Source organism: Armigeres subalbatus, chromosome 3 (assembly GCF_024139115.2).
Source record: "Armigeres subalbatus isolate Guangzhou_Male chromosome 3, GZ_Asu_2, whole genome shotgun sequence".
Lineage (NCBI taxonomy): Eukaryota > Metazoa > Arthropoda > Insecta > Diptera > Culicidae > Armigeres > Armigeres subalbatus.
The window spans coordinates 187,231,384-187,259,318 of record NC_085141.1 but is presented as its reverse complement, the minus strand read 5'-3'; the positions used below and the strand labels follow the sequence as shown (position 1 = coordinate 187,259,318).

The following is a 27,935-nucleotide window of genomic DNA, read 5'->3' as shown; positions in this document are numbered from 1 at the left end:
TGCAATGTTCAAAGCAAATACCATTCCTGAAGCTGTTCAGGTTGGTATAAAGTACACACAAAAAATTGTTATCGGACTCCGTTTCAATGGATCCAAATAATTGTGTGAAAGTTCTAAATTGGAATGCCCGCTCTCTAAAGGGTAAGGAAGATGAATTATTCAACTTCCTTTCAGTTCATAATGTGCATATTGCCATTATAACTGAAACGTATTTAAAACCAGGACTCTCCATTAAAAGAGATCCAAACTATTTTATCTACAGAAATGATCGTCTTGACAGCGCCTGTGGTGGGGTCGCCATTGTCATTAATAGATGTATCAAACATAAATTATTTTCTTCGTTTGAAACCAAAGTTTTTGAAACCTTGGGAGTTTCTGTTGAACAATTGTTTTGCCCCTGTCATAAGACGAGTTTGAACAATCCCATTGAATTCCACCACTTAATTGTATCCTTGTCAGGATACAATTAAGTGGTGGAATTCAATGGGATTGTTCAAACTCGTCTTATGACAGGTGAAAACATTCCACTAAAAAGCTCAAAATAATTTTCTTATCAATTGTTTTGGACAATTTTCCTTCATTGCACCCTACTTGCCTTTTCAATGCAATGGGCAGCAAAAGAATTTGTTGAAAGCTGATCTTCAAATTCTAACTCGCAACAAATCAAAATTCTTCGTAATTGGTGACTTCAATGCCAAACACCGTTCATGGAATAATGCTCAAAGCAATTCCAATGGTAAAATTTTATTTGAAGATTGTTCTGCGGGATATTATACTATTCAATATCCCAATGGACCAACTTGTTTTTCTTCCAGTCGAAATCCTTCTACAATTGATTTAGTTTTAACGGATTCAAGTCAGCTGTGTGGCCAATTGGTAACTCATGCTGACTTTGACTCTGATCATCTTCCTGTGACATTTGAAATCTCACAAGAAGCCATTTATAATCCAATCAGCTCTACTTTTAATTATCATAGAGCTGATTGGGATTTATATAAAACGTATATCGATAGGAATTTTGATGTTGATATTCCTCTCGATACCAAAAGTGATATTGATAATGCTCTCGTATCTTTGACAAATTTAATTGTCGAAGCCAGAGGCATTGCAATTCCTAAATGTGAAATTAAATTCAACTCCATTATTATTGACGACGATCTTCAGCTACTGATCCGTCTTAAAAATGTGAGAAGAAGGCAATACCAAAGAACTCGCGATCCCGCGTTGAAAGTTATTTGGCGAGATTTGCAAAATGAAATTAAAAACGTTTCGCTATTCTGAGAAATACCAACTTTGAGAATAATGTCTCGAAGTTGGATCCCAGTTCGAAACCCTTTTGGAAATTAACAAAAATTCTTAAGAAACCTCAAAAGCCAATTCCAGCGCTTAAAGAGGGAAATAAAATTTTATTAACAAATGGCGAAAAGGCTCAAAAACTTGCTCAGCAGTTCGAGAGTGCCCATAATTTTAGTCTAGGTCTCACTAGTCCAATTGAGGATCAGGTTACACGAAGCTTCGAAGACATTCTCAATCAAGAGAATGTTTTTGACCCTTCGTTGGGAACTAATTTGGATGAAGTGCGATCTACTACTAGAAAATTTAAAAATATGAAAGCCCCGGGTGATGATGGTATTTTCTACATACTTATCAAAAAACTTCCTGAGAGCTCTTTATCCTTTTTGGTTAATTTATTTAACAAATGTTTTCAATTGGCATACTTTCCAGATAAATGGAAAAACGCCAAAGTTGTTCCAATTTTGAAGCCGGACAAAAATCCAGCTGATGCTTCTAGTTATCGCCCAATCAGTTTGCTTTCTTCAATAAGCAAACTGTTTGAAAAGATTATTTTAAATAGAATGATGGTTCATATTAATGACAATTCTATTTTTGCTGATGAACAATTTGGTTTTCGCCATGGGCATTCAACCACTCATCAGTTATTAAGAGTAACGAATTTAATTCGGCTCAACAAATCTGAAGGATATTCGACTGGAGTTGCTCTTCTTGATATAGAGAAAGCATTTGACAGTGTTTGGCATGAAGGTTTGATAGTAAAATTGATGAATTTTAATTTTCCTCTGTACATCATTAAACTGATCCAAAATTATTTATCAGATCGCTCACTGCAGGTAAACTATCAGAATACTTAATCTGATAGATTACCTGTAAGGGCTGGTGTCCCCCAAGGCAGCATACTGGGGCCCATTTTGTACAACATTTTTACTTCTGACTTACCTGATTTACCACCAGGGTGTCAAAAATCTTTGTTTGCAGATGACACGGGCCTTTCAGCCAAAGGGCGAAGCCTTCGTGTCATTTGTAGTAGATTGCAAAAAAGTTTGGATATTTTCTCCACTTACTTGCAAAAATGGAAAATTTCCCCGAATGCTTCCACAACTCAGCTTATAATTTTCCCACATAAGCCTAGAGCTTCTTATTTGAAATCTTCTAGCAGACATATTGTCACTATGAATGGGGTTCCAATTAATTGGTCTAGCGAAGCTAAATATTTAGGACTTCTGCTAGATCAAAAATTAACTTTTAAAAATCACATTGAAGGCCTTCAAGCCAAATGTAACAAATATATTAAGTGTCTATATCCACTTATAAACAGAAAATCAAAACTTTGTCTTAAGAATAAACTTTTGATTTACAAACAAATTTTTAGACCTGCCATGTTGTATGCTGTGCCAATATGGACTAGTTGCTGCAATACCAGAAAGAAGGCACTCCAGAGGATTCAAAATAAAATTTTGAAAATGATTCTGAAGTTGCCTCCGTGGTATAGTACCAATGAACTTCATAGAATTTCTAATATTGAGACATTGCAACAAATGTCCAACAAAATAATTTCCAATTTTAGACAAAAATCGTTGCAATCTTCTATTGCAACGATTAACTCCTTGTACTCTTAGTATAAAATAGGTTAAGATTAGTTTAAGTTGAAAACATTGTAATTCCTACATGGTTCAATTCAACCAGAGGAAAAATTCTAACTGCCAGAGGCAATTGAAATGTATTAATAATAACTAAAAAGTAACATAGCAAATAAGGATGATAGTGTTAAGAAAACACGGAACACCTAGTCTAAGAGATGAATGCATGTATTAGATAATTAGCAAATAAAATTAGTTAAAAAAAAAAAAAAAAAAAAGAAAAAAAAAACCTATTATGGAGGGGTTAAGCGCCGCGTCAAAACAAAATTGATATCGAAAAATCTTTAAAAACGAACTGTTTGTCTTTTTTCACATTGCAGTACATAATCAAATAGGATGCTCATTAACTCTAGTTTTGTAAATATTACGTCTATTGTGCTAAACGTATGTTGTTTTGCTTTTACCACAATAAAAACAAACTACCGCAATAATAGGACGCAGTTTCCTATCGTTGCGATATTTTTTGAAGGTCAGTCCTATTGTTGCGGTATTGCTTGTATTTCTTATGGAGGGCGATACCACAACAATAGGACTTAGCACTACCGGAATAATAGGCTCAAAGGACGCAATTTTTTAATCAAAAACGTGGATTTTTCATCATTTTGAACGAAATTTTGTCAAACAAAAGGTGTTCTAGTGGTTAATTCGAAGAGTTTTAGCGGATCCACAACCATTTTTTATGCTAGTATATCCAGGATGAACTATTTTAACACTTCCGCAATATTAGGACATACCACAACGATAGGACGTTTTACCCTACTTAGTTTTTATTTCTGCAGCTCGGCAAAAATCCGCACAGCCGTGCGCCAGCAAACTAAAAAACTGATGTTCGGGCAAACATGTCGTTTGTTAGCTGATTTTTGGCAAATGATTTGCTGATTTTCAGCAGTTTGACAGGAATCTCGGTAAAAAAAAACATGTTTGCTGGGGCACGGCTGTTCGAATCTCGGTAAAAGTTAAACATTGCTGAGATCCCGGTAAAAAAATTAAGTTTGTATGTTGTCAATGTACTCATCTATTTTTAGAGCATAATGAGCAACGTTGCGGAACGGTGTCCCACAAAAATTACTGTTTTCATAGTGATTTTCATACAAACTTCAAACTGCACATGATCAGTCAAATTACAACCAAATTAGCTAAAATTTTAGGATTATAAAATCTGCAAATTTCATCGTTTTAGCATAGGGTAGCGGTACCACTGGATGACTTCCCGGCTGTAGTGGCAACTCGCCAAATGCCAAAACTTCACGGCACCTTTATGGGATTTATGGAAGGTAGACCGCGGTTTTTGAGACATTCCTCCTTGTACAGCTTCGAGTCCATCGTCTTATTCGTCACAAACACTTAGGTCTTTGCTCCACAGCTGCATATCCCTTGCCAAAATCATCTGTTTTTTTGCAAGTTTGTCCAAAAAGCAAACAGGAACTACTCCTCGTGCCGTCGCCATGTAGAATTTTTGGCTAGGAAGCTATCCAAAATCCATTTTGACGTAGCTTTCATCAGGATTATCAACGTGGGTGTGCAGATTTTTTTCTCTCCTTTCGGCTTTCATCTGGAATAATTTTTGACTCGCTGCACGAAACATCGTGAAATTTATACCACAGAAAGTGGGCGCCTAGGTAGGCAAACCGCTGTAAAAGAATTCTTGCAGCGGTCACTTTCCGTGCCGCAATAAATGATTCCAGATTCTAAATGGACATAGCTTTACTTTAATCTTTTTCAATATAACACATAAAATATAAATCTAGGCCCAGAACAAACAATCACCAATCAAGTTTGTTTCGCAATCATGTTTATTTGATCTCGACATTGACAGGATTTCTTTTGAATAAATTTGTGGTCACTTTAGTTCCACTGGGATGTGTTTCGTTCCTCTGGCAAACCATGTCATTGTTCTACTGCCCCATTTCGAACAAGAGTCCTATGTCGATTTTTGACGATTACGATTTTCTTTCAGGAATAAGCTTAAAACCAGAGCTTAAAATATTCATCTTCATGATGCAACTTCGGTCCGAATTTTGAAATTGCGATAGCTACTCCACGAACTCATTCATTCGGCTGTCACTGAATGTGTTTACTATGTGCAGAAAAAAACATAATTAGCATTGTTTATGTTGATGTTTACCGCTGAAAGTGCCTCGCGGATGAAAATCGGATTCAGTCCTGTGTGATAATCACTTTACTAATTTGAAATGTGTTCAGATTTCAGATAATTTATCAATTTGTAAAATGTGCATAAATAATCAATGACTAATATTCAACTGAATATTGACTGTCCAGAGCCGACTATGAATGTGTCGGAAGTGAACTGACAAATGAAGAAAAATGGACTTCACTAAAAAAATTCGATTATTTTACACTCTGCTTAAAACTGCCTCCTACATAAGTATTCTTCTTCTTCTTATATATAAGTAAAACTGATAAAATGATAGCCTTTGTTGTGATAAGAAATTATGCCCTCAACTTACGTTTCAGTCGACACGAATTACAATAGTTACCGCTCCTTGAATTCATATAATGTATCCAAATCGAATCGAATACCATTCGAAAACAAAGAATTGGTGTGCAAAATATTTTATTTTTCATTTTGGTGATTTTTTCAGCAGTGAGCACGCACGGATAAAAATAGAACATGATACAAATTGAGCCTAAATTGCCTGTTTTGCGAATGTTATCGATATAGGAGCATGTTATTTATAATGGACCCAGTTACCCTAATTGATCAAATAGAAAGCGGTATTCGCCTTTGTATGCTTTCTCTTTGTTGAAATTCGTGCCTTTAAAATATTTTATTAAATTTAGGTTATTAGTTGCACATGTAATTCAAGTATTTCCTTTATTTCTCAAGAAGACATAAAATCAATTTACAGAAATGTTTAATCTTGTAAATTTTGTGAGAGTTACTCGTTTTTGCCCTGCATTCCTTGGAGATTTTTTTATACGTAACTAATCCTGTTGGACTCCCAAGAATGCAGCTGAAAGTCTTTCGTATTCCCATTCACAATTTATGATTCCAATTTATGATATGTGTTAGTGAACCCAGCAATTATGAACAATTTTGTGCATTTCGTAAATGTAGCAAAATCGTAGTATATTCGTTCCAAACCCACCCCAAACAAGTCACACGATGTTGTTGCTATTTTGACGGTTTCTATATGGGCGAAGAATCAATGTAACAAAAACAAATAATCCACGAACTGCAATCGAGAATGAGAAAATCAACAGAAACGAGCGAGCGGTTGTATTTTTAAAATAACAGCATCAGCACAGTTTTCCCCAGAAATAACAACGTCTGCTGAAGTGTCTACTTCGGAAAATGGAGCAGAAAGAAAACTTCAAATGCCATGCATTTCTGCTAATCTCGGTTGGCATCATGTCTAGTAATTTGGTGGAAGCGAGTGGCCGGTCTGGCCCTTTCTCATCGAACACTTAGTCGTTGTGTATGGAAAACAGAGAAGGCGCGAAGCGCATTGGTTACTTGTTGAGGAGGTTCAGTCGGAAAATGTTCCGATCGATTGCATTTAAACTCAAGTCGGCAATCAACTGATAGGAGAAGATGACGAAAAAGTACATCTCAGAAGAAGAAATACAATTTCAGTTCGATTTTCATTATTGAAAACGTTCCGGATTATTCATTGCATTTTTGTGCTATATAAATTGTGCTATAGCTAAAAACACTCTTCACACATAAACAGATAAAAAAAGCTGAATAAAATACTTGAACTTTATTTTTGATTGTTGAAAAAGGAAAAATATAAATAAATAAGATTTCTTTTGAAAAATAGTAATAATGGGATGGTTTCAATCGTTTTATAAATGTTGTTGGATTCTGTTGAATTTAAAAACCTACGCCCATACCTTAGTAATATCGACAGACTTATCGTGGTTTTATAACAAATTTGAAGAGTAAATCAATATCTCCAAGATTGCTATAAAACCATTATTGTTACTTTGGTAGTGCGTTAGTGCTGTTTAATAGTTTGTGATAAAGTGAAGCTTTTCAAGCGATAAATGTTTACGATCGTATGTTTGGATTTGAACAATAGTAAATAGGGCTCACCAGCTGAGCGAAAAATGTTATTGCTATTATTTCGTCGCAAGTGATCGTTAATTTGTGATTATTTCTTGACGCATCTACGCCGTATAAGATACCAATAGTTTGAAAATATATCGACCAACATAAACAACCGTTCGTTTCTTTGAAGAAAATCGGCCAGAACTAATGATCTCGCTCCGTCGGTTGTGAATGAATGTTTGGTGTCCGAAAACGATCGGGCGGGGAAGTGTATTCGGAGCACGGTGTTGATGGAGTATCAAACGGCTATGCAACGGCATCAGATGCTCATGCCGCCGAATTCCGGTGGAACGCCGTGCTATACCGTGCCAGAATGTGTCGGAGATGACGAAGATCTTGATGACAAGTGGAACGTCAGTAGTGCCGTGACGAATAGCACCACTACCGAAGAGGAGGAGTTTGGAGACGGGACACCGATCTCAACTCCTACCGCAACCATTGGTGCCTATCATCCGCCAAATAATGGGCCGCCACAGTTAGGATACTTTGTGCCACTGACGCCGGTTTTCTTCAGAAGTCCACAATTTCGGAAAAGGTAAGCGTTTATTGGTTCAAGTATTGCTCTATAATGAGTGATATTTCATAAAGGTACTCGAGTTTCAAGCAAGCGGCAATTCTTTTAGAAGTTTCATCAGAAATTCCTATGGGAGTACTTTTGGAACCATTATTAATAAATCCTAGATAGGATTTGTTCATTAACGTGAATTTATTAAGTTCTTTACTCAAACTGATTCGTTAGGGAATTTCTTATAGTTAGGTCGATATTGGAATATGCATGCATCTATTGTTTTGGCACCAGTGTCCGTCGAAAAATTTCCAGATCGCTCGTTATCTCCGATCTATTACAATCTAAAGTCGATTGTCCATATCTGTTGTCCTCTCTTCGAATTAGTCGACGTCTCCGTTCTCACTCATTCCTTCATATAAAAATTGATCGGACATAGAAGGTCATATCAAAATTATATCAACATATGTTATTATGTTATACTAAGTTTTTATAACAAAATTGGTTAGAAACATGGTGCCGGATGTTGTTAAAATAACTAAATTTCTATCAAAAATTAAACTACTGGAAACAAAAAACTATCAAATTTTGTTACAATTTAATCATAAAAATAGCATATTTTGTTAGAAATCTATAACAGAATCAGATACAAAATATATTGTTTCTGTGCAGTTGGAAATTTTTACAGTTTGTGATAGGTATCCAGATTGTGATCAAAAATTTTTTTTTGTTTTTGCCTGAACAAGAATATTTTTCAAGAACATAAAACAAACAACATTACAAATTAGGCAACCACTGTTGTGATATCTATGGCTGGGAGCTTTGGTATATCTATTTTAATTGCCTACTGTTGGGCAATTCGGTGTTAAGCATTTTTTAAATCATATTATGATAACATTCTGTTACAACATTTGAAAGATAATAACTACTAAGAACAAAATTGTATCAAAATATGTTATAAACAGTCCACCACGCTTTTAAACGATGTTCTTTACTGACAATCACTGCAAGCGCATCGTGACATGTAGAAGCTGACACGTGAGTACCTTCGGTAAGCGTGACACCCAGATTGACAACCACAAGCTGAGAGCCATAAAGAGCATCAGGTCGGTCAGCTGTCAAAAGTGCAGGTGAGCACCGTTATTGATTGATTTTGTTGTCGTTTGATTGGACTGACGTTGTTTTCAATTGATAAATTAGAAAAATCAATAGTTAAATTAAATTTGTATGGGCCGTATTTGTGAATGGCTCTAACTAAGTTTTTACGAATTTGATCCAGACTGTCTTTAGAAAAAGGCCAAATTTTTTTTATTGATTTTTTCAAATGGATACAATCAAAAAACGACGCATCCTACAAAAAAAATGTTATATGGGTGACTATCGCAAAATCAGTCAAAGTTTCTAATAAAGATATCGGAAACAATTCAAATTGAGCCCTACACTGAAAAAAATCTGTTTTAAAAATTAAAACTCGATTTGCGAAAAAACGCTTTTTTTGATTTGTATGAAATTGTGTCTCAAGATCAGTGACGGGAGATGTCATATCGATGTCATGGGACTAACTTGCTAATAACTTTTCTCACAAGTCATTTACAATTATGTTTTCCATATAAACATGTAGCCCTCAAATGACCCGAAAACTTTTTCTAATAGGTAATTTCTCTAAATATGATATTGGCGGCGTGAGAGCCGAATTAGTGTCAGATGACATTAACGTCATGACATTCCGTGACATTTTTTTAATCTCGCTCTCATGGCTCACACTTTGTATTTAGAACAATGATCTGTTCGACAAAGTTCTAGGACCCTTTAAGTACTACATTTTAATCAAAAAATCTGAACTGTAAATGACTTTTGGAAAAAGTTATTACGAAATTAGTAATAGCAATGCCATGACATTTTTTTGACATTTCCCATCACTGCTCAAGATAGGTGATTATGTTCCCTATTAACCGTCCATACAGGGGCGGTTAAAATATGACGTCCACTACTTTTTGGGATGGGATTTCTAGACCCCCTCCCCCCCTCTGTCACGCTTTTTTATATACCTAGTACATGTACTGTCACAAAATCTTAGACTCCCTCCCCCCCTAAAATCTGTGACGTCGTTTTTGAACGACCCCACATCGCAAGCTGGGCACTTTTAAGGAAAAAAAGTTTTTCTAACAAAAACTTTTTCTTGTCGAAATTATTTTCAGTGTATTTTTATCCGTTGCGATTAGTTACGACCTAAATATTGTACTTTGCTTGACTGTACAGGAACATTTTAATATATGTATGTATATGTTGAATCCACTGACACTCCTTGACACTGAAAAAAAAAATCAATGATGTCATCAATGACAAGAAAAAATGTTTGTTAGAAAATCTTTTTTCCCTTAAAAGTGTCAAGCTTGCGATGTATGGCCGGTTGGTAGGGAACATAATCACCTATCTTGAGACACAATTTCATACAAATCAAAAAAAGCATTTTTTCGCAAATCGAGTTTTAATTTTTCAAACTGATTTTTTTTAGTGTATGGCTCAATTTGAATTGTTTCCGATATCTTTATTAGAAACTTTGACTGATTTTGTGATAGTCACCCATACAACATTTTTTTGTAGGATGCGTCGTTTTTCAATTGTATCCATTTGAAAAAATCAATAAAAAAAATTTGGCCTTTTTCAAAAGATAGTCTGGATCAAATTTGGAAAAACTATGTATGTACTTTTCTTTTAACAGCACCTCTTAAAATATTGCACAAAAAGTCAATATAAACAATAAGAACACTTAAATGTTCCCAAAAGTTCTATTTTGGCTTCATGCATTTTTATCACAGCAAAAATCCATTAATTCCGCTAAGTGGATTATTCCATTGCTGTCGAGCGTTGATTTCGAACCAAACACCGCATAGGTCAAGTGATCATCACGATAGTCAAGATGACATGGATATGACAACCACAACATCAGGAAAGTTTTTCATGTCATTCATGCTGGTGATCACAGACAGAAGAAGTAAAGGCATGGTGAGTGACCAAGCGCTAGTTGCTCAAATGTCACTTTCATGGTGATCGTTACACCAAGCATGTGAGATCCACATTGAGCATCACAATTGAGTACTTGACACATGACCTGGATTTTGTTATTGTCACGCTTTGCATGACTTTAACGGTGACACTTTGCAGCACTGGTTATAAATATCACAATATGTCAAAATTGTGTTCAGTTTCTGTTATGCTCTTGTAGTCGGGATGTTAAGGCCACAATGAGCCCAATTCCAGTATTTGCAGAGTTTTTAATACTTGTTCACACGAATTCAACTTCGATTTTTCTCGATCTATTTTTTGCAAGAAATTTTCTCGTATCTTATCAGCCATGATACCATGATTGAAATTTCCACATTAGGATAGGCAATTCATTATTGAAGATAGAGAAAACTTATAGCTAAATTGTATGTATCATTAGGATTAAATTGTTACCTGTTCATACTGAAAAGATAAGGAGGTCTTTATCCCCGTTTAATGCAAAGCAATTAGTTTTAGTCAACCGGGATTTTCCTGCCCCGAATCTATATACATAAAAATGAATTTCTGTGTGTCGGAACCTTATAGACTCGGAAACTGCTGCGTAAAAAATTGTATGCAGGGGTTTTTAGCCCCGGAGAAGGTTCTTAAAATTGTTTGAGAACCCTTCCCAATATAGAAGGGAGGGCTCCCATACAAATGAAACACTAATTTCTGCATAACTCTAGAATTAATCAAGCTTACTTGATACTTGATGGGCTACAGCTCTTCGATGAACCTACGCCGAATGAAGTATCCTTCTCCACTGGACTCGATCCTGGGCCAATCGCTTCCAGTCGCCCTGAACATTGAGCGCCCTCAAGTCCTCTTCAACTGCAAAAAGCCATCGTGTACGCGGCCTTCCACGAAGCCTGCGGCCTCTTCCGGGTTCTCTACTAAATATTATCTTCGCTTGACGTTCTTCCGGCATACGAATAACGTGACCAGCCCACCGTATTCTGCCGTGTTGTATAACTTGAGAAGTTGGGAGTTTCCATTGCGTGTGTTGATTGGTTTCGATCTTACCTGACGGATCGAAAATTGCGTGTGAAAGTCGGATCATCTCTTTCGGATCCCTTCGTCACGCCATCTGGTGTACCACAAGGGAGTAATCTAGGACCATTATTGTTTTCGATATTCGTCAACGATGTGACACTGGTGCTACCACCTGGTGTGAGACTGCTCTATGCTGACGATGCAAAGCTTTACATTGTTGTCAACAGTCTTGAAGACTGCATTCAACTACAAATGCTTTTAACCCGTTTAGAGGGGTGGTGCGTGCGTAACTGCTTGTCACTCAGTATCCATAAATGTCAGACAATAACGTTCAGCAGAAAACGAAAACCTATCATCTATAATTACACGCTGTCTGGTACAGTTCTTGAGTGAGTGAACCATATCAGGGATTTAGGAGTTACACTTGACGACGCACTAACCTTCCGTTTCCACTACGATAACGTGATTTCTAAGGCAAACCGACAACTTGGCTTTATAATGAAAATCGCCAAAGGATTCCGTGACCCTTATTGCCTGCGATCACTATATTGTGCGCTTGTACGATCAATTTTGGAATTTGCTCTCACTGTCTGGTGCCCTTACCAAACCACTTGGATTTCGAGGATCGAATCTGTGCAAAAAAAGTTCGTGCGCTTTGCATTGCGCAATCTCCCTTGGCGTGATGGCCAACATTTCACTCCGTATGAAAACCGCTGTCGGTTGCTTGGACTGGGTACCTTAGATGTTCGACGCCGTGTGGCACAGGCCATGTTCGTAGCGAAAATCCTGAATGGTGCTTTTGACTCTACTTAACAATACTTAACAGGATGAATTTTTACGCTCCTATGCGTCCGCTGAGGAGGAGGGATTTCATTCATCTTGGTACTCGAAACAGTCGTTACGGTCAGCACGATCCAGTTCGATATATGTCGTCCAGTTTCAACGAAGTGTTCCATCTCTTTGATTTTAATCTATCGCCAGCTACTCTACAGCGAGTTTTTACAGCATACTTTCGTGACACAAATTGACACTACAACCATAGATTACTTAGTTCGGTTTTATTATAGTGATGTATTTCGTGTGTATTATGATTGATGTGTTATGTGTATGTTTATATAATGATTAGATAACGATAATTTTTACCCTTTTACCCTTATAGTCATTGAGACAACAGATGTCAGATGACAATTGTTATGAAATAAATAAATAAATAAATAAATAAATAAGCTTAATGATATCCAGCCCTTTATACACCTGGTACAATTCATGATTCATGCGACACCGCCAGATACCGTTCTCCTGTTTACCGCTGAGTATTGTCCGCAGCACCTTACGCTCAAACACTCCGAAAGCTCTCCGATCAGCCTCCTTTAACGTCCATGTCTCATGGCCGTATAAAGCCACCGGAAGAATCAGAGTAGTATACAGCGCGAGTTTTGTTTTCGTTTGCAGACTACGGGACTTAAGCTGGTTACGAAGTCCGTAATAAGCCCAATTTGCAGCTGCAATACACCTTTTCACCTCGCGGGTAACATCATTATCGCACGTCACTAATGCTCCAAGATACACAAATTCTTCTACCACTTCAAATTTTTCACCATCCAGCACCATTTCGCTACCACCGCCACTAATGAACCCACGTGGATTGCCAGCGACCATGTACTTCGTTTTGCTGGTATTGATCGTGAGTCCAATCCGCGCTGTCTCCCTCTTAAAAGGCACAAAAGCCTCTTCCACGGCACGGCGATCAATCAATAATATGCGATTTTGTGATAATGGTACCGCTTCTTTGCACACCAGCTCTCCTAATCGCTCCCTCGAGCGCTATATTGAACAGTAGATTCGAGAGTGCATCACCCTGCTTTAATCCATCCAAGGTAACAAATGACGTTGATATTTCATCAGCAACCCTGACACTTGATTTCGATCCGTCCAATGTTATACGAATCATTTGCCATAATTCATTCCGTTTCACTGAATCTTACGCCGCCTTGAAATCAATAAACAGAAGATGTGTCTGCAAGTTGTTCTCCCGGAATTTATCAAGGATTTGTCTCAGGGTAAACATTTGATCCGTCGTTGATCGGCCCTCAAGAAAACCTGCTTGTTATTCGCCGACAAAGGACTCTTCAAGCGGTCTCAATCTGTTTAACAGAATACGGGACATAATTTTGTACGCCGAATTAAGGTGCCTCGGTAATTGGAGCACTCCAGTCTGTCCCCTTTCTTAAAGAGAGGGCAAATGAGGCCGTCCAACCAGCTAGCAGGCATTTCCTCGTCTTCTAATATTTTTGACATAATGTGGTGCAGAACTTCATAAAGCTGCTCACTACCATGTTTGAGAAGTTCAGCCGGGAGCTGGTCCTTCCCCGCAGCCTTATTGTTCTTCAGCTATTTAATAGCTTTTTTTAACCTCATCTAGTGTAGGCGACTCCACAGCTTGTCCATCGTCGCTAATATTTATTCTGTTCACCGATACACCGTCACTTCCACAATTCAACAAAGTCTCGAAGTGTTGCTTCCACCTGGCAGCCACTTCGGTTTTATCTGTCAGCAAATTCCCTTCTTGATCGTTGCACATGACGGGAGATTGCGCTGTCTTTCTCCGCACGCCATTGACAGTCTCATAAAACCTCCGCATATCATTCTGCTCCATTTTTTCCTGCGCCTCGCTAATCACATGTTCTTCATATTCTTTCTTCTTCCTGCGGTGGGTTTGCTTCCTTGTACCGATCGCTGCTCGGCTGCTCTTGCTTCCTTGTACCGATCGGGTACTCGACACCGGCTTCTGGCAACGTTCTTCTCGTCTTTCAGACACTCCACATCGAACCAACCCGTCCTGGGTCGCCTCTGTACAGTGCCTACCACTACTCATGCTGTTGTGCTCACCGTTCCATGGATCGAATCCCATAGATCGTTGATGTTGTCGCTAACGTTGATTGCACTTATCCGTTCGTCGAGCTTCTGGCGGTACTCAGCCAATACTCCTTCCGCCGCCAATCGTTGGATATTGTAACGCATCGTTCGCTGTGATCTTTCATTCGGTCGATTGAAGATGCCAGTGAAGATATATCAGCTTCCACACTGATATTCTTCCCTCCCCCTTTTTACGGGAGTTTGGCAGAAGGAAGGTCGTGCGATATATACCATCACAAATATTGCCCTCCGCTCGCTTTCAAATCGCCTTCTATAAAAACATTCTTCATGCCTGCCGTATCCTAACGGAACTATCAAATTCTATACTTTCGCCTCTAGTTCTATCATGTACGTCTAAGTTTGGAAGATGATATTAGCATTTCCATATCATTGTAAATCGTTGAACCTCACGTAGAAGTAATACACTCAAATCATTAATTAAATTTCTAGAAAAGCGCACATTTCTGAAAAAAATTTTTTTTGTAATTTTCCAACTTACGGGCTGTACCGCACAGTACTGTCTCAACGATAACGCCGGTTGCAGCAGTCCCAGGCCGTCGACAACAGCAGCAGCACTCAAAAGAAATGTCCACGCAATGTTCGCACCATAGTTTGGTTACTGTCAATAACAGATACCTATTCGGTTCTTCTCAGGACCATTTTTTTCTGAGAAAAATTGGTAGATCGCGTCGGTTGCGGTCCCGAGACATCAGTGGCTGTAGGGAAAAAGTGGGTAAAACCGACACCTTAAGCTACTTTACAGTTCGCCAATTTATATATTTCTCGATAGAATTTGATTTCTGATGAAAACGCGAACAGTCCATTTTCAATCTGAATTAGATGGTGTTGCGGGTAAGATCGACACAATGTGAGGGTAAAAACCGACACACCAAATTACAATATAATTGAAAATGTTTCATAACAGTCTTTTAGATTTTTTTTTTGTTAAATATCTTGGCTGTGCATATGCACAGCACATGTTTCGAACTGGACAAATTGATATGAAATTTGCAAAAAAGTACCGCGTGTCTCGAACCCTCAACTTCCTACTCTCTAGATAGGCGTGATAACCCTAACACAACAAGACCACTTAAAGGTCACGTTTGCGGAAAAGCCATCAGAATCCGAGTACCAACCTCCACCGCGGTTAGCTATGTCCCCAACAACGGGCTGGGCGGATTTGTATAGAGTGCGAATCAATCACACTCTGCTGTGCCAAAGGCTTGCTTGGCTAAAGCATTTGATGAGTTTGATTGCTCTACGCATGCGCAGTCCTTTAGATATTTATGCTTGAATTTCATGTTTAGGTGTCACTCATAAACGATAGTTGAACAAAATGTATTTATTTAAAACCATCACCGCGTATCATATTTTCTTTAGTTTCTCTAATGGTTTGGATGAAACATATATAAAGTACATATATGAATGTTAGTAACAAATTTACTTACTAATGTAAATATTGGTCTACATTTTAATTTGTATTATTTAAAACCCTGATTAATCCACCTAGCGGTATTGGTGCTTTTCTCGTGCAAAAAAAAAACTAAAAAATATGAGTGAGTGTTTTTAGCGTCACAGAAAGAAATGATGAAAAATAAACAGCGCGTAAAACTTGACTTGCGGAAATTTACGCTATTCTACGCTGAAATGGTCCTCTTCCTAACAAGATTGCTTACAACTTGTATGAAATATTGACGATTCACGTCAAATATTGTCTACATTTAGGCTATATCCCGTGTGGAATTATGCTAATATGTAATGGCGTTCAATTTATGTGCAAGATTTTAAGCGTAAATTTTAGTGGATTTTTCTATCTGTGGTGTTTTGCGCTTAGAAAATAGTATTTTGGCCATAACTTCTGATCCCATAGTCCAATCTGCTCAATTTTCAATAGCAAACAATGGGACAGGATTCTCAGTCGAATGGAAGGGGCATATCATCGAAAATAACTTTTCCCTGAAAGTTACATTTTTCCGAAAATATCATTTATTCAAAAATTAGATTTCTTCAAAAATAACATTTACCCGAAAATGAAATTTCCCTGAAAATAACAATTCCCTGAAAACAACTTTTTGCCGGAAGTATTATTTTTTATTCTGGAATATAAAAAGAAATTATTTGACTTAATTAATGCATTCTAAGTGAAATTTGCCTTTTTTTGATTATTGGGTGTTCTTTAACTTATCTTTTGCCTTTCTTTGTTTTACCAACTTCATTCAAAGGTGAAACCTCCCTTCTTTCTATCAGTGGATTCAGATTAAAGATCATCTATATTGCCCTTATCCTCATGTGGTAAAATATTATTAAAACAATCACCAGTTTGACCAGCCGGTTTTAGCTAGTATATTAAAAAATACCTTGATTGTTAGGTTTCATTCTAATGTTTGTGCCATTATAATAATTAGTTCTATTTTGTCCTATTTCAGAGACACCATCGACTCCAACCGTTCTCGGAGATCTACCAGCTATTGTGGTTCGGCAACTCCAACCCTCATTAATAATGGCTCATCCCGACGTTCGTCTGTGGCATGTACGAGTCCAATCCCACCGAATCCGATTCCTCCTCCGATTCCCCAGTTACCCGTCAAACCACTTCCCATACCCACCCCCAGTGCAAGTGATTATAGTTCCAAATCCAACAACTACGACCGCTATAGTGAAAGCAAATTTAGTGTATCCAATAGCAATTTCAACAATGCCGGTGGCAATCAATCATGTGACAACTCCAGCCCACCGATCCAGAAAACTGCCCGGTCGACGCAGCCCTCACCCTATTCCTACCTGAACCCGAAGCGGTTCAGCTCTCCTCCATTCAGTGATTTTTCCTACGACAAAGGTGTGAACGTGAAAAACCGAAACTCCAGCCTAATTCGCAGCAAATCAAAAAAGGAACAGCGCAATTACCATTCGATGAACGAAACCATCGAAGTGCTGGCCGATCAGGTTGTCGAGGATGAGCGCATCGTAAGTATTGCCTTATTTGAGTGGGATGATTCTTTGGGGCATGAGGCTATGGTTAAGGAAACCCCTCATGTATTTAACTCGGGATTATGACGCGGTGAGCTTGAAGCAATTGGTACTTTCATTAGATTTTTGGCTTCTTTAGATTAAAGCAACGTTTTTGTTTGGATTTCTGACGCCATATCACTACACGTGTGATGGGATCTTTAATTAACCTTCATCCGATTGAAAATAACACTCATAATGGAAAATATTGTTCATTCTCTGCATGAATTCTATGAAGATTTTCACATTATACAATCTTTGGTTAGAGAAATGAGAAATGGGAATCTTCCTCACTTGAAAAGATAGCAGACGAAAAATTAAACTTATCGTGTCGGGTGACTTGCAACACTTTTTACGTAGGATTATGTCCTTCGGAAAGATAGGGGGTCATTCTGCAGATTCAAATTTGAGACCGTCACGAAAAGTGGCCATGAAGTATGGCCTGATAACTCAGCCGTCTTCCAACCGATTTTGGTGATTTTAGATTTAATCGTTCGATGAACTCTTAAATTTTTTGCTAAACTATTAAAAGCAATTATAAGAGGCGTTAAACTATTGAAAAATTGGACCCGGCGAACTTTGTCTCGCCAAAAATTGATCAATTATTTGATACAATTGTTTGCATACACTATATACCTAGAAAACAAATCGGTTCTTCAGAATGATTTTTTATTACTTTTTACAGTTTTATCATAACTTTTTACCTATTAATTGAGTAAACAAACAAAAATCACCACATATCGATCTTTCCATTATCGAATGGTAATGCCCACTTCGTGTTATATATACAGATTATCAATAATTGAAATTCCCATACAAATTTTAGGAAAAACCTCGAAAATATTGTGTTCTGTTTTTTTTGGAAAAGATGTTTAATTTTGATACACATAGTTAAGTTTGCCATTTTAATATGTTTTTATGAGATATTGCGAAAAAAGATTTGGCTGCCGGTGGGACTTGAACCCACACTATTCCATTAAGTGCACGGCGGGTTTGCTTCTGCAACGCCAATAGAAGCAGAAGCTAACCCGCTTCAATACCGCAAATCGAAGCACATGTTTGTGATTCAAACGCAACCGACTGTTGTTCAATTCTGATACACATAGTTGGGTAGAGAGAACAGGGTGTGAAATGTTGCCAAAGCAGATTCGATAGATACGGGGAATTTACTGATATCCCATCGTTATTAGCTGGTTATGAAACAACTTCTCGCAAGGGCAGCTGTTGTATAATTGGTAATACGTCCGTGTACTTAATGGAATAGTGTGGGTTCAAGTCCCACCGGCAGCTGATTTTTTTCGCAATATCTCATAAAACACCTTAAAATGGCAAACTTAACTATGTGTATCAAAATTAAACATCTTTTCCAAAAAAAAAAAAATCTGACTTCTCTCACAAGTCATCAATCAAGAAAAATTGTGTTTTGTTATTCAAAGTATTCCAGTTTCATCATAACACTTTTCCTCGTTAATAGAAGAAGATAACGCATATACATTAGCATAAATTTTGAGGTGTCAATTTATGAGTGATGCGCGGTCGTACTAATGCCAATATAGAAGAATAGAAGAAAATTGAATTTCGCAAGGCATTGTAAAACATGTGTTTACCAGCCAATACTGTACGTTCATAGCAAACACAGCCATGAACATCGTGCCACTTACGCGCTGGGCTCTCATCCTCAGGTCGATCAAGACTTCACTGAGAGCGGACACGAAGGCAGCACTCAAGCGAACTTTCCACTCAATTATCGGACTATCGTTTGGTTGCTGTTGGTGATTGGAAAGGCGCATTACGAAAAGAAAATTGGTTCTTTTCAGGACCATCATTTTATGAGAAGAAATGTTTGATTGCAGAAATGATCTCGGGTGCAGTCCCGCGACATCAGTGCCGATGCTGAAAATTTATTCTAAATGGACTCGTAATCGAGTCAAGTACGAGACACTGAAGACGGCCTTACTGTTGAGGTCAAAATACGTATCTGTCAAAGGTACAATAAAGTAGTGGAATTGAATGGAATAGTACAAAATCGTCTTATTACAAGTAGTAGATAGTTTTTCCACCGTTCGTTGAGTAGCAGCGGGTTTTTAAGATGCTTGTGTTGTTGTGAGACGATCATGTGGTCTATGAGATTCTGTACTTGAAGTCCGTAATCAACTATTGTCTCCAGAATATCCGCCTTTGGATCAGGCGTAGTCCGCACGCGTCTTAAGAGCGAGTTGATGAGAGTTTCTGGTCTTCCGGATAGCATTTAAATCGCATTTCCACGGAGGCATCGTTGAAGTCTAGCTAAATTTTCTGCGTCACTGTAGCCACAGACTTGCGTGGAGTTGACGAAGCTACTATAAAAACATAGTCCATTCCTCGGGGTCTCCACAAAAGGTTTGCAGGTCTCTTGGCATGATTGGAGAGTGCCCAAAGCATGACGTGAAAATTGTTATCGGAGACGCTAACGCTCAGGTCGGTAGAGAGGACTTTTTCCGTCCCATAATCGGTAGGGAGAGCCTTCACTCCGCTACCAATGACAACGGCCTACGGCTAGAAAAATTTTGCTGCTGCCAGAGGGATGGCCATCAGTAGCACCTACTTTGCACGAAAGAACATCCGAAAGCACACCTGGAGACACCCAAATGGTGAAACTTGCAACCAGATAGACCATGTTCTGGTGGATGGGCGCCATTTCTCGGATGTTATCGATGTGCGGACATTCAGAGGTCCGAACATTGACTCTGATCATTACCTCGTTGTCAGTAAAATTCGATCACGGTTATCAACTGTATCGAACGAAAGATCACAGGGAACGATGCGTTACAATATCCAGCGGTTGTCGGCGGAAGGAGTATCGGCTGAGCCAGAAGCTCGACGAACGGATAAGTGCAATCAACGTTAGCGAAAACATCAACGATCTATGGGAGTCGATCCATGGAGCGGTGAGCACAACAGCACGAGAAGTGGTAGGCACTGCACAGAGGCGACCCAGGACGGGTTGGTTCGATGTGGAGTGTCAGAGAGTGACAGACGAGAAGAACGTTTCCAGAAGCAAGGAAGCAAGAGCAGCCGAAAAACGAACCCACCGCAGGATGCGATATGTGTTGCGATATGTGTTGTGGCGCGCGTGCAGTTACTTATGTTTCAGTGCGCGCGAAATCACGTATCGCAGGCACCTTTGATTGCATGCGCTTGTTTTCAAGGCAATTAATGAATTTCAAAGTGCTCATCCAAACTCCAAATAAATCAGCTAATAACTAATTTAAAGTTTATTCAATCATAGTAGAATTTTATGTGGAATTGTTCATTGGCATGTTAACTTCATTTCCTGCAAATCTGGGCTCAATCGGGCTCTTCCATCCAATTTCCTGTACGAAATAGTAGCAGAGGTGTATTTTCCCATATATTTCGGCTGAAACCCCCATATTAACTTCAAATCAATTGCGCCAGCTTATGCAATAACCGATCAGGCTGAAATTTTCAGAGAATGATTTTCTTACCCAAAGGCAAAATCCTGGGGGGTGCCCCGTAGAATCGGACGACTTTTTGTATCCTGGGCCAGTCTATTAGGCATGTTATGCATAATTTAAAGTCCCCAACTTTTAGTTCATGTGAGGTTCTTTGAGACTGTGCGATTCCTCTAATTGCCAACATTCTCCAAAAATAGCAAATCCTCGACATTGTCCCAAAATGATTTGCCCGAAAATAATAATTCCCTGAAAATGACGTTTTTCCATAGCATTTCCTTGAATATGAAATTTTAACGAAAATGATTATTTTCAAAAAATAGTTTTTGACGAAAAAAAAATACAAGAAAACATCTTTTCTCCGGAAATATAATAAAATAAAATAAATATTGTTATCTTGCATTTAATAACTGTGGAAATACTAAATGAATACTGCTGTGTTCACACACACAAGCTGTGAGGCGGCAATGTTCCAGTGGGGGTGTAATGCCAATAAAAATAAGAAGAAGCATCAATATCGCCCCTCGAAAATAAATTCTGGACCATCGTTACATTTTGAAGCAATTCCCCTTTCAAATCTGTCTCCTTTCATATCAGCTCAAGACGTAATGATCCCATTTACATTACTAATGCTGACGCTGACGATGCTTTAACGTCCATAGGGTTATGGTACCAATATCGGAGGTATTAGTAGATCCACAAAAGAAAATAGTTTTACAAAAATCGATAATTATGGGAAATTTACAACTTTAATATATTAGCCAATAGATAAACTAATAAATTTGCTTACAAAATGAGAATTATGTTATTTAACATCATCAATTTACCAAAAATTGCTAGCACCACTATGGGTACACTGTTCCTTTAGTGGTGATAAAAATATAATTTTTGTTCCCCTAGTGGCGCTATCCATTGGTTACTTATGAGACTTACCATTATTAGACGGCGGCAGCGGTGCACACCTTTATTCTTGAGTTAGTAAAGTATTCGCCTCCTGATTACTAAAAACATTTTGTTTTTGACGAATTGGGTGGAATTTTCGGTTTTACAACAATGATCATTTCGATTTCCTCGTACAAAAAGCCATTTTTTTAAATGATGAAAAAACCTCGAATTCCTTCAATTTCTCCAGTCCCAAAACAAGCAGAGAAAACCTTAGCCCTTCCTCTGTCTAACCCAGGGATAAATGGATTCCTCTTTTTCCCCCATTCAAAAATACAGGCATTTGAAAATGGCGGATTTTTTCAAGAAAAACAGTGATATCTCTGCAATGGTTATGTAACCAAAACGTACATTTTTTTATGCTCTAAAACTTTGTAGAAACACTTCGATAAAAATTAAAACTAAAAAGTTACAATCAAAATATTGGTATTTTAGGGTCACCCTAACATTATTATTTAAAATTATAACTAATGATACAAACTACGTACAACAATGGTTTCTTCAGCAAAGTGCCTCAAAACTAAATCAGGAACAACTTTCTAGAACCTCGTACAATGCTAAGATAAGAAATATAGAAGTTAAAAATTTTATCTAAAAAAATATTGTGGGACCCACGGTGTCTCTATGGGGAGATAATATATTTCAAAAATCAGTACCTCTGAAACACCCACCACGTTAAAGTATATGCTCTCCTCTTTCATATAGTGGGTAAACTGAAATGTTCTATCGGGGGATCTAGAACAATTTTTATTTTTCACTATTTTTGGTGCAAACTCCATAGAAGTCTCAAATGATAGCCGATTTAACCCTCCCCCCATTTAAAAAATGCACCTACGTGAAAGAGGAAAACTTATACTTTCGTGTAGTGGGCGTTTTAGGTATATTGATTTTTTGAAAATAAGCCTCTTCGGTCAAAGACACCGTTGACCACCATATTTCAACAAACTGGAATTAACAGCACATGAATAGCAAGACGCATCAACTAAAACCATCGTAAAGTTTATAATCTCGAAAAATCTCATTTAAACCCCACTACCACCAATGTTATGTGTTATTACCAATAAGGATTGGGTTACTCTAATCCTTTCAAAAATGTACCTTCTGGTTGTTGGAATAATAATTCACCTAAATATCTGCATCCATGCCAAGTCATTTCTATATTGCACACAGTAATAGCAAAGGATGCTCTGGCCGATAGCTAGAGTGCGATGTGCGGCTAAAAAAACTGTTTACTTCCCTCATTGTGGAGAGTCTAACCTAAATACATGCACGACGATCGGAGGGAGGACATTCAACCGTAATGTGTACACGATGTTCTTCCACACCTCAGATGCCTTTTGGAAAGATGCCTTTTGGCACGACTCCTTCGAACGAACTTTTCTAGCTCGTGGCGGAACTTTTACACACCACCATGAAGCTAAGGTACTGGCGGGAAGGTTCCTAGCTTGGCGACAGAATTTTTTAACGTCCCCACCACATACCAGTATTTGGGACGAATGAGTTCATTTCGATGGGGTGAAAAGAAAACATTTCAAGTGCGCATGGCTGTTGGTCCGATAATGTGATTATTGGTACACCGGTGTCCAACGGAATCGGAATCGATGATTCAAACTTCAAATAGGAATGAGTCGAACGATGAGTCGATTCAAGGGATGTTGCCAAAAAGATCAAACCACCCAGCTCTGAAGGTCGGTCGTGCTTCAGTGCATTCTACCTCCGTACGCACTGTCCAGTGATTTCCACTGATTGCCGAATTGCGTTGTATGTTTTGGACAAACAGAAGCACATCGTCAACATGTGTATATGCCATTTGTTCTACGGTTGGTCTTCATCAGGTTAGCATTTTTGCGAGCTAAGCGCAATCGCCCCAAGGAAGATGTTGGAAAAGTTCACGAAATATATATCATTGCTTTTACACATTTGGTAGCAGGCTTATAAAAATTAGGTAGGGTCACTGCTTTTGGGTTCAGGCTTAGGATGTTAATCTAACGCGAAAACGAAGTCAATGATGTTAATCTAATCAAAAACATAAAGAGAACAAAACGAAATGGCAAATTGTATTGTTGTGTAATATACTGCACGTATTATGAGATGAAAGATACGTGACAAACTGAACCATAATTTCATTGTGAAATAACCTGTTCTGATAATTTGATTATTTTGACAAAAAAGTGCCAAATCCAGGAGATTGATTCCAGCAACAGTTTCTCCGAAAGAACTGTGTAGAACTTGTTCTTGATTATTCAATCTGTTTGATACGATATTAAAAGGATTTCAGCCCAACAATGACAACTATGTAAAATGTATTCCCATGTTTCACATGACTGGATGGTTAACATTTAATCCCCTGTACGGTTTCCACTTGGGATGTATACAAAATATGTTATCGTCGGCACCCCCGATAGTATTGGCACTAGTTCGTATCGCACCGTCGGGCTTGTAGCATCTAGCTGGGTTCTGGGTTCTTGCTCATCACCGAACACGATATGCATCCAATTGCGCTTTCGCCCTCGTGTTGTTTCCGCCTAATGGCAGTGGGGTGTTCGCCCATTTCACAAATGTAATTAACTCGTGACTGTCGCGTGCCGCGGCATGCGGTGTGCGGAGCGGGGGTGATATCGGTACAGGAAGAAGGTTCAGCGAAATTGGGGGTGGATTTCACAAAACAATGCTCGGATACTCGGTGTTTGTGCGTTTAAACGAGAAGTGCTCATCAATCAAAGGGGGTGTAAATGGAGTTTTAAATTGGCTCGCTTTGTGGGAAGTGCGGTCGCCAAAGTGTTGCCGAACGGAATTTGAAAATTAACCGTCACGGAAGGGATCCAAGAGGTCAACGGTTTAGAAAAGAAGAAAAAAATCAATTGTTGCTCCACTTAGCTTAGAACGACGGAAGTGGTCAAGTTTACAAATCGACGCCTTTTGTGGGGTAGAAAATCATTTTGTTTTAATTCAATTAGTGGAATATACGTCGTCACCCTTGAACATAAGTGTCTTAAGGAAGGAAGAAAAACGTACACCTCGCACAATGTTTGAAAACGTCAAATTGTCTATCAAATAATAAACATACGAAGTGTAGTGTGTTTGAAAGAAATAGTTTGAAGAAAACTAAGGATATGGCTCAAACTTTAACCAAATTAAAACTAAGTTTACACATTTTAAAGATTATGAAGCACAATTAACGTTGAGATCTCGAATTAATTAATAAATTCTGATCTCTTCTCTTTGATGCTACCGATACAACATACCACATAGTCTTCTGTATAATGTAACACATAATGCAAATATCACAATAGTGAAAAGCGTAGTGCACATTAATAAATGAGTAAAAAGTATAGCAGAATGTTCATTTCTAAACCTTTTCTTTGCTGTATCTAACTCGAATTTTGTAAAAATCTCACTTACACCTCTCTGCTTCTAACCATCTCAATTATTAAACAACTACTTGAAGAAAGTTTTTCCCTGTGAATATTCTATTGTTTGTAGTGTGAATTATGAATTATATTTTTTGGGCAAATCAAGCATCCAAAAGTTATTCAATTTGCAAAAAAGAACTAACCGCTGTGGAGGTTGGCACTCGGATTCTAATGGCTTCTACGCAAATGTGACCTTTAAGTAGTCTTGTTGTTTAGGGGTTATCACGCCTATCTAGAGAGTAGGAAGTTGAGCTTTCGAGTCCCTTCAAGACACGTGGATTTTCGCCAATTTCATATCAATTGGTGCCAAGATATTTATTTATTTATTTTATTTATTTATTTGTTCCTTCTTCGACTGGGTCGTACAGACTACTTCGTATGAACTATTTACAATAAAGCAATTTAACAAAAAAATAATTTTCGTACGGCCCAGTTGCCGAATGATATTCAATTAATTGTCAACAATATTGAAATACATTTGTGAATCTGTTATAGAAATTACAAAGCTTCGCCTCATTCAAACTGATGTTAACCAATGACGTTACGATAATTGTTCATAATAGTAATTGGTTAAATCAATCTATGGCGAACTACAAAAAAAAATCAAAATTTTTAAATTAAATCGATTAATAAATCATAGTTATTAAAACTGGTCCAGATTCAGTACTTTATAATTTTGATTGCCAAATAGACCTTTTTAAACATTGTATGCTGGTGCGTTGTAAGTGAAGTGTTTTAGTATCATACCAAAATGAAACTTCCGGAATGGATGAAACGTGGCCCCAAATCGAATGTGGGCGTGAAGAGTCTGAAGAAATCAGGCAGTACTAACAGTTCGCGAAGTTCTCATCGTCACAAAAGGAAATCCAGTACATCGTCATCGAAGGGAAAGCGAAAACGCAACTCGTACGTGTCATCATCGATAACGACGAAGAATTTTTACCCAGCTGAACATTTCTTCAGATCTAATCCTCCTGAAAGCAACGGATTCTATCACCATCAGCAGCAGCATGCGAATACGCTTCCCGCCAACATGAATGGGTATAACTATCGAAATCAATATTACCCACCGAAAACGCCTGACGGGCGACTATACGGCAACACAATGCCCACCACTGCGTATGAAAATCTCAAACACGCCGACTGCTCTAGACCAGTGATGAACGGTGTACCGTACCTGCACCACCAACAGCAGCAGCATCGCGATTTCCTCCATCAGAGCAGACTCGAACAAAGAAGATTCAGCGATTATCAGCAGCCGACTGCTGGGTCCACGACGGCGGCGGTTGCTAATCCCATATCAACTATGACGATAGATCGTCGACTGACGCCCACTTTTAGGGCGCCTCATGACAATTATCTGAGCACGCTGCCGCGTTCGAATCCGGTTGGCGGAGACTATTGGGACACGTGGAAGCAAAATCAGCAACGAAAGTGGTCTCTGTCCTCCGATAGGCAGCGTGCCATGATCGTTGGTTCACCGCCGCAGCAGCAGGGCATTGGCAATCAAATATCGTTACAGCCGGAGCAGCTCTCCACTGCTGGGCCCCAGTTGAGTCATAAGCAGAGACAAATTATCCCTACCGCGGCTACCGGAATATGTGTCAGCAGAAATGACAGCTTCAGGCGATACAAGATACCTTCACCAGCGGCAATTTTAGATATGATCAACGATAAATACATAGGCAGCAAAAGAAAATCGAAGGTATGTATGCTCTCGCGCCTAATGACTTGTATCTGACTATGTGATTGGTTTGGTTGAGGAAGGGGCCAAGTGTGATATTTGTAACCGTGGAATTCTGCTGATAGTTTATTACACAACATTATGCTTGGGGTTAAAATTGATTAGATCCAGTTACACCAGGGAATACGAATGTTTTATGTTTAATTAGGGAGGCTCGTATCTATGTGCCATCTATGGCAGTTTTGTTAAAAAACCGGATTTTTGTCCTATTTCCCTCATATTTTTTACTGGGTGATTTGACATAGTAGTCTTGTCTTTATGAATTTTCAATCAACAGGTACCGATTAAGAGCTGTTATGTAACTTCATTATCCAAATGTATTGATTTCTATTAACTCCATCTGTTCTTAATTGGGTTATATGTGCGGTATTTATGCAATGAAAGCATAAAAATCCTAGTATTCCATTGGGTTACATTTCATGTTTTTACATCAAAAGGAAGAGATTTTCCTTAGACGCCTGATAGTTATATGCTTGTTACTGGTTCGGGGGTTCAGATATTTCGGAATAAAATCGACATCATTCGCCTTATACCTCTTTTTTTGACGTAGGACTACGTCTGTGTTTTCTATATTGGGGTACAATTTGCGATTGCAAACGAAAATATGATAGACTGAACGTTCAGTGGCCGATCACATCTCGATGTGAATACATGCGTTTTTGTTCACTCATTCGTTTTTGATATTTTGTTCGATCGCAATGAATCGATGTTTAAGATGTGCAGTGAGACAAAAGCCCGCTCTGACCGATATGGTCTGCTTAATCAAAGCGTTTAATGGAGACCAGACGAAGATAATTATAAAATGCTTATAAAATTTCAGATGAGAAATCTGTTTTCATCCTAATCTAATTTAACCGATGATGAGAAGTCTGTTCTTATCCGTTTCAAAACTTAGGGTAAAATCAGCA

At 38.2% G+C, this 27,935-nt stretch overlaps 1 protein-coding gene across 8 annotated transcripts in view; it reads left to right on the top strand.

Moving 5' to 3' along the window:
- Nucleotides 1-27,935, top strand: part of LOC134220672 (tight junction protein ZO-1) — a 192,624-nt gene that overhangs the window by 38,302 nt on the left and 126,387 nt on the right. For 3 of the 8 annotated variants that reach the window (XM_062699770.1, XM_062699771.1, XM_062699775.1), the window contains exon 1: nucleotides 26,016-26,988. In XM_062699770.1, the coding sequence (XP_062555754.1) occupies nucleotides 26,035-26,988 (954 nt within the window). In that variant the 5' untranslated portion in view covers nucleotides 26,016-26,034. Of the gene's footprint in view, nucleotides 1-7,084; nucleotides 7,547-16,896; nucleotides 17,435-26,002; nucleotides 26,989-27,935 lie in introns of those variants that run through there. The other 5 variants (XM_062699774.1, XM_062699772.1, XM_062699769.1 and 2 more) reach the window with 5 other exon arrangements.